General features: G+C 42.6%; 1 protein-coding gene across 1 annotated transcript in view; it reads right to left on the bottom strand.

The window, feature by feature from the left end:
* LOC306860734 (sodium/hydrogen exchanger 9B2) overlaps positions 1 to 12,211 on the bottom strand; it is a 50,215-nt gene that overhangs the window by 12,943 nt on the left and 25,061 nt on the right. The window contains exons 6-7 of the mRNA XM_079402600.1: positions 10,624 to 10,751; positions 10,343 to 10,518 (exon numbers count right to left, since the gene is read on the bottom strand). Coding sequence (XP_079258726.1) covers positions 10,343 to 10,518; positions 10,624 to 10,751 — 304 coding nt within the window. The remainder of the gene's footprint in view (positions 1 to 10,342; positions 10,519 to 10,623; positions 10,752 to 12,211) is intronic.

Below are 12,211 nucleotides of genomic sequence, written 5' to 3'. Positions count from 1 at the left end.
ATCTATAGTGCACTACAGATCCCCTGAGGAACAATTTGAAGTGAAGTGACATACTGCCAAGTATGGTGACCCATACTCGGAATTTGTGCTCTGCATTTAACCCATCCAACGTGTACACACACAGCAGTGAACACACACACACCGTGAACATACACCCGGAGCAGTGGGCAGCCATTTATGCTGCGGCGCCCGGGGAGCAGTTGGGGGTTCGGTGCCTTGCTCAAGGGCAAGTCGTGGTATTGAGGGTGGAGAGAGCGCTTGACATTCACTCCCCCCACCTACAATCCCTGCCGGCCCGAGACTCAAACCCGCAACCTTTGGATTACGAGTCCGACTCTCTAACCATTAGGCCACGACTTCCCCAATTTCACTCATTCTCTACTATAGGAGAGGAAGAATTGTATAAATTTGTTAAATCATCTAAACCAACAACATGTATGTCAGACCCTATTCCATCTAAACTACTAAAAGAGATGCTTCCAGAAGTCATAGATCCTCTTTTGGCTATTATTAATTCATCACTGTCATTAGGATATGTCCCCAAAACCTTCAAATTGGTTGTTATTAAGCCTCTCATTAAAAAAAACACAACTTGACCCCAAAGATTTTGTTAATTACAGACTGATCTCAAATCTCCCTTTTCTGTCAAAGATACTAGAAAAGGTAGTATCCTCGCAATTATATTCCTTCTTAGAGAAAAAGTGTATTTGTGAGTAATTCCAGTCAGGATTTAGACCATATCATAGTACTGAGACTGCTCTCATTAGAGTTACAAATTACCTGCTTTTATCATCTGATCGTGGTTGTATCTCTTTATTAGTTCTACTGGATCTTAGCGCTGCGTTTGTCACTATCGACCACAACATTCTTTTAAATAGACTAGAACACTTTGTTGGAATTAGTGGAAGTGCATTAGCATGGTTCAAATCGTACTTATCTGAACACCATCAGTTTGTAGCAGTGAATGAAGAGGTATCATATCGATCACAAGTGCAGTACGGAGTACCTCAAGGCTCAGTACTAGGGCCGTTACTTTTCACGCTTTACATGTTACCCTTGGGAGATATTATCAGGAGACATAGTGTTAGTTTTCACTGTTATGCTGATGATACTCAGCTCTATATTTCGTCGCTGCCCAGTGAAACACACCAAGTTGAGAAACTAACGGAATGCATAGTCGATATAAAAAAACTGGATGACCAGTAACTTCTTACTGCTAAATTCTGAAAAAACAGAGGTGTTAATTATCAGACCTAAAAACCCCACATGTAATAACCTAGAACACTATCTAACACTTGACGGCTGCTCTGTCAATTCTTCTTCATCAGTTAGGAACCTAGGTGTGCTGTTTGATAGCAATCTTTCATTTGAAAGCCATGTTTCTAGCATCTGTAAAACTGTGTTTTTCCATCTCAAAAACATATCTAAATTGCGACCTATGCTCTCAATGTCAAATGCAGAAATACTAATTCATGCGTTTATGACCTCAAGGTTAGACTATTGTAATGCTTCATTGGGTGGTTGTTCTGCACGCTTGATCTACAAATTACAGTTGGTCCAAAATGCAGCAGCTAGAGTCCTTACTAGAACCAGGAAGTTCGACCATATTAGCCCGGTTCTGTCAACACTGCATTGGCTCCCCATCAGCGAGCTCTTATCACATTATGATCCTCCACGTCTGCTGCGTTCTCAAAACTCTGGCCATTTGATAATACCTAGAATATCAAAATCGACTGCGGGTGGCAGATCCTTTTCCTATTTAGCACCCAAACTCTGGAACAATCTACCTAATACTGTTCGGGAGGCAGAGACACTCTGTCAGTTTAAATCTAGATTAAAGACACATTTCTTTAACCTGACTTACACATAACACACTAATGCTCTTCTATTATTCAAATCCGTTAAAGTATTGTTAGGCTGCATTAATTAGATCAACCGGAACCGGGAACACTCCCCATAACACATGATTACATCATAAGAAGAATGGCATCTACGCTAATATTTGTCTGTTTCTATTCTGTTTCTTAGTCCGTGTCCGGATCAGATGGTGGATCGGCGCCGGGAGATGATGTATGTGGCCCTGATCGTCAGCGGAGGCCGGATACCTGGATGAGCCCCGGGGACATATCCCCAGTCACTGTAGCCATCCGATCCGGTCCGTATCAAGCCCAGATGGTCACTGCAGTCACCAGATCCAGTCCGTATCCAGATCAGATGGTGGATCAGTACCCAGAGATGACCTCTACAGCCCTGAACGTCAACGGAGACCAGGACACTGAGATGAGTGCCAGAGACAGATCCCCAGTGAGGACCCCACCACTTAGACAGCCATCGGGAAAGACCACTGGAATCAGTTGAGCCCTTACAATCTGACTTTGCTGCAGTTGGAATTGAACTGCTGGTTCGTTTGGCCAGAGGAGAACTGGCCCCCGACTGAGCCTGGTTTCTCCCAGGTTTTTTTCTCCATTCTGTCACCGATGGAGTTTTGGTTCCTTGCCGCTGTCACCTCTGGCTTGCTTAGTTGGGGACACTTCATTTCCAGCGATATCGTCGACCTGATTGCAAAGACACTATTTAAACTGAACTGAGCTGGATGATGACATCACTGAATTCAATAATGAAATGCCTTTAACGGAAAATCTTTTTTTTAATCTTTTTATATTATATTATTGACACACTATTTTCTTTTTTTGATATTGTGCAGTTGCTTTGACAGAATTTACATTGTTAAAAGCGCTATATAAATAAAGGTGACTTGACGTACTGTATACAGGCCACCAGGGCACCATATGATGTTTTATTAACAAAGTTCAGGAGAAGCACGTCAGATACTTAGCCTAATTAAATCACAAGTGGCACGCAATCAAGTCAATCAACTCACGGATATAAATACAGCTGACATACCTCCACTCATTTGACGGTCTATCAACACCCCTCCACCACCCCTTCTCCACCTATATGACTAAGTTCTCACCACACTATAGGGGATACTCTGGGTTCGGGCCATTACTGAGCTCAGAACCCTTCCCCAGGACAGCATGCCAACTACGTATTACTATACTCGCCAAATACGCATTACGTAACTCGTTCTAAATATATGTAAGTGTGAACTCGTGAAACAGACTTTATTAAAGAATTTACTGATTTTATATCTGAGGTAGTGCTGGCTGCAGATAAAGTCCTAATTGCTGGTGATTTTAATATCCATATTGATAATGAAAGAGATTCGTTGGGATCAGCATTTATAGTCATTCTAAACTCCATTGGTGTTAAAAAACACGTTTCAGGACCTACTCATTGTCGAAATCATACTCTAGATTTAATACAGTCATACGGAATTGATGTCAGTGGCGTTGAAATATTGCAGCAGATCGATGATATCTCAGATCATTATCTAATTTCGTGTATATTCCATGTAGCTAAATCTGTAAAGCCAACTGCTTGTTACAAATATGGTAGAACCATCACTTCTACCACAAAAGACTACTTCATAAATAATCTTCCTGACAACTCAATTCCTCAGAATATCCAATAGCTCAGAACAACTTGATGTAACAAAACTATGGGCTCTCTCTTTTATAGCACTTTAGATACGCTTGCTCCTTTACGCTTAAGGAAGATTAAGGTATAATCTTCTAAGGTATAATGAGCACACTCGGACCCTAAAGAGCAGCTGGAGAAAAACTAAATTAGAGGTATTTTGTATTGCTTAGCGGGAAAGTACCCTATCCTACAGAAAAGCATTAAAAACTGCTAGATCTGCTTACTTTATGTCTCTTTTAGAAGAAAACAAACACAACCCCAAGTATTTATTTAATACAGTGGCTAAATTAACAAAAAATATAACATCAGCTGGTGCAGACATTACCCAGCAGCACAGTAGTAATGACTTTATGAACTACTTTACTTCCAAGATCGAAACTATTAGAGATAAAATTGTAACCATGCAGCTCTCAGCCACAGTATCGCATCAGATAGTGCACTATAGATCCCCTGAGGAACAATTCCACTCATTCTCTTCTATTGGAAATGAAGGATTGTATAAACTTGTTAAATCATCTAAACCAACAATCTGTATTTTAGACCCTGTTCCATCTAAGCTCCTAAAAGAGGTGCTTCCAGAAGTAATAGATCCTCTTCTGGATATTATTAACTCATCATTGTCATTAGGATATGTCCCAAAAACCTTCAAACTGGCTGTTATTAAGCCTCTCATTAAAAAAACACAATTTGACCCCAAATAATTAATTACAGACCAATCTCAAACCTCCCTTTTCTGTCAAAGATATTAGAAAAGGTAGTATCATCACAACTATGTTCCTTCTCAGAGAAAAATTATATATGTGAGGACTTCCAGTCAGGTTTTAGACCATATCATAGTACTGAGACTGCTCTCATTAGAGTTACAAACAGCCTGCTCTTATCATCTGATCGTGGTTGTATCTCTCTATTAGTGCTACTGGATCTTAGTGCCGCGTTTGACACTATCGACCACAACATTCTTTTAAATAGAGTAGAAAATGATGTTGGCATTAGAGGAAGCGCACTGGCATGGTTGAAATCATACTTATCTGACCGCCATCAATTTGTGGCAGTAAATGAAGAGGTGTCATACCAATCACAAGTGCAGTATGGAGTACCTCAAGGCTCAGTACTTGGCCCATTACTTTTCACGCTTTACATGTTACCCATGGGAGATATCATTAGGAAACATGGTGTTAGCTTTCACTGTTATGCTGATGATACCCAGCTCTATATTTCTTTGTGACCTGATGAAACTTACCAATTTGCAAAAATAACGGAATGTATAGTTGATATCAAAAACTGGATGACTAGCTATTTCTTACTCCTAAATTCTGAAAAAACAGAGGTGTTAATTATTGGACCAAAAACCTTTGCATATAAAATATACCTAAATTACGACCTATGCTCTCAATGTCAAATGCAGAAACATTAATTCATGCATTCATGACCTCGAGGCTAGATTATTGTAATGCTTTATTGGGTGGTTGCTCTACAAACAAACTCCAGCTGGTTCAAAATGCAGCAGCTAGAGTTCTTACTAGAACCAGGAAGTATGACCACATTAGCCCGGTTCTGTCAACACTGCACTGGCTCCCTATTAAACATTGTATACATTTTAAGATCTTGCTAATTACCTATAAAGCCCTGAATGGTTTGGCACCACAGTATTTGAGTGAGCTCTTATCGCATTATAGTCTTTCACGTCCGGCGCGATCTCAAAACTCTGGCCATTTGATAATACCTAGAATATCAAAATCAACTGTGGGCGGGAGATTGTTTCCCTATTTAACTCTGGAACAATCTACCTAACACTGTTCGGGAAGCAGACACACTCTGTCAGTTTAAATCTAGATTAAAGACTCATCTCTTTAACCTGGCTTACACATAACACACTATCGCATTTCTATAATTCAAATCCGTTAAAGGATTGTTAGGCTGCATTAATTAGGTCAATCGGAACCATTTCATTAGCTCTGTACTTGTACTCTGCATAAATGACAATAAAGTTGAATCTAATCTAATCTAACCAGGAACACTTCCCAAAACACCTGATGTAATGAAGAAGAATGGCATCTACGCTAATATTAGTCTGTTTCTTTCTTATTCCGAGGCCACCGTAGCCACCCAGATCCAGACTGTATCCAGATCAGATGGTGGATCAGCACCTAGAGATGACCTCTACAGCCAGGACACCTAGATGTGTCATGATACGTGCAGTGAAAATGAAGCGAGAACTCAAGTGCAGGGAAATGGTAGTTTTAATTATAAAAGCAAAAGAAAACAAAACAGAAACATAAATTACCCCGCTGGGAAAAACAGACCGACAGAGCAATGCAAAAACGAGGACTAGAAACACACATGACTTACTGCACCAAGAACATATGACAACGTGGCCGAACAGGACTGCAAACACCAGGATCATTTAAAGGAGACAAACAAGGAGGAACCAGGTGTACACGCTGAGACAATTAGGGAATAACAAGGAGGGTGGGGTCAAACAATCAACCGGGGAACACATGGAACAATCACAACACAAACCCATGTGCTCAGACAAGACAGTGACATCTGGTGGCCAACCAGGGCACACCCACAGGATACGTGACACTATCCCCCAACAAAGGAGCAGCTCCCAGATGCTCCACCTGCAACACTAAGAAAACACAAAAACATGAAAAATGAAAATACAAATGTCAAGAAGGGAGGTGGGCAAGAGACGGATCAGGGGGAGGGATGGTGGGCCAGGCCCGTGCAGAGGCAGGGGGCCCGCAGACCAAGGCCGAGCAGGAGACCAGGACGGATCCGGAGGGACGGACCAGGGGGTTTCCGGCCCAACAGGAACCCCAGCGCACGGCCAGGGTGGGGCCGGAGGGACAAGCCAGGCAGTGAGTTTAAGAACGGCCTCTGTGGCCGTGACAGGGCAGACAGTGAGCTCAGGAACGGTCTCTGTGGCCGTGACAGGGCAGACAGTGAGTTCAGGAACGGCCTCTGGCAGGGTAAGGAGCTCGAGTGGAGCCGGCAGGGCGAGAAGTTCGGGTAGAGCCAGCAAGGCGAGGAGCTCGGGTGGCGCCGGCAGGGCAAGGCGCTCGGGTGGCGCCGGCAGGGCAAGGAGTCTGGGTGGCGCCGGCAGGGCAAGGCGCTCGGGTGGTGCCGGCAGGGCGAGGAGCAAGGGTGGTGCCGGCAGGGCGAGGAGCAAGGGTGGTGCCGGCAGGGCAAGGCGCTCGGGTGGCGCCGGCAGGGCAAGGAGTCTGGGTGGCTCTGGCACGGCCTCCTGGCCAGCAGTGAGCTCCTGGGTAGCCTCCTGGCCTTGTGGGACGGAGGAGGCCTTCCTCCGCCTCCTCCTCCGTCTCCGGGAGCGGGGCGCCGCTGCGGCATCCTCGGCCACCTCTAGGGAATTGAGAGCGGGCACCGCCGCCTCGGGAGCGCTGTGAGCGGGCACCGCCTCTTGGAGAAGCGTCAAAAACTCCACCAATTCCCCAAAAGTCAAGCGGTCTAGCTCCCTCATCCACTCCTCATCGAGGGGCTCATCAAGGGCAAAGTTAAAGAAGTCCTTGAGAGCCACCTCGTTGTATCCCAAACCCTCTGCTGCCTCACAAAACGTCCAGGCAAACATCCTGACGTCAGTGCCCCTCTGACGGAGAGAGTGCAGCGTCCTGACCTGGAGGATTCGTAAATAAGAAGGGTTCCTCATGTTAGGGGCTGGAGGATGGTAAGAATCCATTCCCCGCTGAGTTCTCTGATGTCGGCCACGTTCTGTCATGATACGTGCAGTGAAAATGAAGCGAGAACTCAAGTGCAGGGAAATGGTAGTTTTAATTATAAAAGCAAAAGAAAACAAAACAGAAACATAAATTACCCCGAGGGGAAAAACAGACCGACAGAGCAATGCAAAAACGAGGACTAGAAACACACATGACTTACTGCACCAAGAACATATGACAACGTGGCCGAACAGGACTGCAAACACCAGGATCATTTAAAGGAGACAAACGAGGAGGAACCAGGTGTACACGCTGAGACAATTAGGGAATAACAAGGAGGGCGGGGTCAAACAATCAACCGGGGAACACATGGAACAATCACAACACAAACCCATGTGCTCAGACAAGACAGTGACATCTGGTGGCCAACCAGGGCACACCCACAGGATACGTGACAAGATGAGCCCCAGAGATTGATCCCAAGTGAAGACCCTGTCTCCAAGACCACAGGAACCAGATGAGTCCTTTGCACAATCCGATTCTGCTTTAGCCTAGATTTAAACTGCTGATTTTGTCTGGTGCTATGGTCAAAGTTTTTGTTGTCATTGTTTTGTGGGTGTTGGTGTTTTTTTTCCCCTATTGTGCTGACTTGGTTTGTTTTTCTTCCGAGGTTGAGCTCCGCCCCTACACACCTGCGGTTCTTTCAGTAATGATGTTCTGGACTGAATATAAAGTGGTGGAAGTTGCGGTTTGGAAGGAGGAGAAACTCCCCATTTCAGCCACAGTCCCGCCACAGTTACTGTTATGCGTTCTGCCTCACGTGTCCTTTTTATGTTGCTAAAACCCTTCCTGAACGAGCATTCTAAAAGTGGGGTTCGTAACACTGGCCAGAGGAGAATGACACTATTTCGACAAACTATTTCCCTGTCTAAATACTGTAAACTGATATAAAGATTTACCTAGCCTTATCTCCAAATGACTACAGCCCCATTGACTCCCTCTGCCTATGCATTGATTAAATTAACAGTTGGATGTGCCAGAACTTTCTTCAGTGAAACGAGGAGAAAACTCAAGCCATTGCATTTGGAAACAAAGATGAAGTTCTCAAGGTGAATGCATACCTTGACTCTAGGGGTCAAACAACTAAAAATCAAGTCAAAAATCTTGGTGTGATTCTGGAGACAGACCTTAGTTTTAGTAGTCATGTCAAAGCAGTAACTAAATCAGCATACTATCATCTCAAAAACATTGCAAGAATTAGATGTTTTGTTTCCAGTCAAGACTTGGAGAAACTTGTTCATGCCTTTATCACCAGCAGGGTGGATTTATTGTAATGGTCTGTTAGGTTTATATTCAGTGAGCATATCTGCAATGTATTTAGGTCCTAGGCCATTGAGTGATTTATAAACGAGTAAAAGAACTTTAAAATCAATCCTAAATGTAACTGGAAGTCAGTGTAAGGACCTGAGGACTGGTGTGATATGCTCAGATTTTCTGGTTCTAGTCAGAATCCTGGCAGCAGCGTTCTGGATTAGCGGCAGCTGTCTAATGGTCTTCTTTGGAAGGCCGGTGAGCACTGTCAAGTCAAGTCAAGTCACCTTTACTTATATAGCGCTTTTTACAATGCAAATTGTGTCAAAGCACTGCACAATATCAAAAAAAGGAAAATAAAGTGTCAATAAGTCACAATCACTGTGCTATGTCCCAACTCACTGCACTGTATTTTATGTAATCATTTAGTCAAATTCCTTGTTTTTATTGTTATGATTATTTTTTATAATTATTATTTATGTATGGAATGTTCTATATAAATAAACTTACCTTGCCTTGTCTTGTGTGTGTGTCTTTGTGAGTGTGTGTGTGCTTGTGTGTGCGTGTGTGTGTGAGTGTGTGTTTTTGTGACAAATGAAATTTGTATAATGACACAGGTATTACAAGGAGAAGGTGATTTATGAGGACATTTCCCCGTGTCCCCATATTTCAAAAGGCTTATAAATCAGAGTGAGTTTTTTTGAGAAAGTAAAAATCCAGAAAGTTTGCTGTAAGGGGAACGTTTTGGTGTAGGGTTGGTGTAGGGCAGGGGTAGGCAAGTAAGTTTGGCATCGGGCCAAAAAAAATTCACCACTAGATGGCGGGCCAGAACATTGTCAAAGGATAATTTAAGATATTAATTGATGGAAAATGCAACCAGAATTGACTGACTGTTACAGTGTATTTTGTAACAGATAGTGAGCTGTTACTCTGTGTATAATCACTCCGCTCCCACTCCACTCCATGCTCACTGATATCAGAAACATAGCTCCGCGTCTAAACTATTTCAGTATGTTTGAAATATCACGGTTCTATGGAAGCCCGTTTCCGCCACTGAATAAAAAATTAAAAAAGGTTATTGCGACTTTTTATCTCACAATTCTGACTTTTTTTTCCCACAGAAGTGTGAGATATAAAGTCAGAATTGCGAGTTAAAGTCCAGTTTTGAGAGGGGAAAAAGACTGATATGTTCTCAGAATTGCGAGTTTATATCATGCAATTCTGAGAAAAAAAAAGTCAACTGTCAGCTGAAAATATTCAGAAGGAACAAATAAATTCCTTGAGAAATATAACTTGAGAAATATCATCATAGCCTTCACATTCTTTCTGATTTGAGTGATCCTTTTCTATCTAGCTAGCTAAATATGTTTAACATGTGAATTCTTGCTAAATATGCAGTTATATTATGGGTTGTTGGCATGAATTGCACTCGTGATGAAGCACTCTTGGAGCGAGTGAAAACCACAACGCTCCGACTTTTAAAAAATTCGCTCCTCGCTCCATTCAAAATAACACCTCTCCACTCGCGCTCTGCTCACATACTCTGATTGTGAGTAACTGTTGCTGTCATGGCAGATCTATTTCAGAACCAGCCGCTATCTAAATAATCTGGCAACGGGCGCTGGCCAGATATTATTGCTGGCTGGCCACTTTTGGCCCGCGGGCCGCCTGTTGCCGACCACTGGTGTAGAGCAACAATACATACAGTTTGTACAGTATAAAAACCATTATGCCTATGGAATGTCCCCACAATTCACAAAAACAAACGTGTGTGTGTTAGAGTGAGCGTGTGTATGTGTGTGTGATACCGGTTCCGAAGGCGATGCCCAGGCTTGTGGTGAATCCAGTGATGGCGAGGATGTCGTCGAAGCTCCCAGCAGCCATCAGGAGCGTGGGAACTCCTTTCTGAACACCAAATCCTTCCAATTGCAGAAGCAGCATAGACGGAACCACCACAGCCGGAGAAACAGCAGCCAGAACGAAACTATACACAGCATTCTCCGGTCAGACCTTTCATTTCTTCAGTCTGAATGAATTCAAACCTCTGAACCATGAAAACTGACAGGAGACAAACACTGAACGATGTTACCCGAGCATGAAGCTCCATATCCAGGGCAAACCCAGCAGAAAATGAGCCACTACAGCCACCGTACACGTCTCCGTAAGACACGGGCCGACAGCAACCCTCACACACACTGCCTTCAGACGCTGCAGGGCCTGGAACACACACACTTTTGATTTTATTAGTAACAGCCACAAGAATACTCTACTATTTGTTAACATATACCTGAATAGTTTGCCTTAACTTGAAAAAAAAGTTTTCTTTTTTACTACTGCATAAACATGAAATACCCATGTTACACACAGGGCTAGTTTATTAAAGAACAAATATTTTTAAATGTATAGTTGCTCTCCATTGTGTGACAAAAATATAAAGGTTATGAATATCACTTTTAACATAATAAAAAAGGAACACAGTTTGAAAGCAACAGGGCAGGATAAAATCACAAATTATAGATAATAAATAGAAACAAAAGCACAAAATAAGTGTCTGCTGGTTAGAGGTAGAACGCATTCAGCCTTCTGAACATATTAACATGTTACTGTCATCTATTTTTTCTGTAAATGTAAGAGACTCTCAATACGTTTAATGTTCTTAAAATAAATAAAATTGAAGCTAAATGTGAAGTTCAAAAACATATTTTACAGTTTTTTACAGCCGCTAGAACACATTTCTCAATACTAAAGTCACCTTTTCCAAGAGTCGTCACACAGTTCTTCTAATCATCTTTCAACTTGACACAGCAGATCATTTCAATTCAAAGTGCACTAAAACTACTAAAACACTTCATTAATGCCTCAAATCAAGTCATTCTTCCATAACACTAGCAAAGGTTTTCACCAAACAAACACACTTTATCACTCATAACACATCAATCTAAAACACTAACAACAGGGAGCATTGTACAGTGTTTTCTACTTTCTACATTTCTTTACAAAACACTCTCTACTGTTTATAATTCACTGCAGTATATGTTACATGCTCCATGTTTATATTACAGTACAAAATTATTCCTAAGTTTTCCCCTTTTGTACAGATGGTAATGAAAGTGAAAGACTAACACTTGTGAAGATGTTCAGCTACAAGCAACTGCTTTGATAGTACACTGCTCCAAAAAATTAAAGGAACACTTTTTAAGCAGAGTATAGCATGAAGTCAATTAAACTCTTGGGATATTGATCTGGCCATTTAAGTAGCAGAGGGGGTTGTTAATTAGTTTCAGCTGCTTTAGTGTTAATGAAATTAACAACAGGTACACTAGATGGGCAACAATGAGACGACCCCCAAAACAGGAATGGTTTCACAGGTGGAGGCCACTGACATTTTTTTCCCTACTCATCTTTTCTGACTGCTTTTAACTAGTTTTGCATTTGGCTGGTGTCAGTGTCACTACTGGTAGCATGAGGTGATACCTGGACCCTACAGAGTTTCACAGGCAGTCCAACTCCTCCAGCTGGCACATCAATACGTGCCATTGCCAGAAGGTTTGCTGTGTCTCCCAGCACAGTCTCAAGAGCATGGAGGAGATTCCAGGAGACAGGCAGTTACTCTAGGAGAGCTGGACAGGGCCGTAAAAGGTCCTTAACCCATCAGCAGGACTGGCATCTGCTCCTTT

This window comes from Barbus barbus (genome assembly GCF_936440315.1).
Source record: "Barbus barbus genome assembly, chromosome: 41".
NCBI lineage: Eukaryota > Metazoa > Chordata > Actinopteri > Cypriniformes > Cyprinidae > Barbus > Barbus barbus.
The sequence above is the reverse complement of the archived record's forward strand: the minus strand, read 5'-3'. Positions and strand labels throughout refer to the sequence as shown.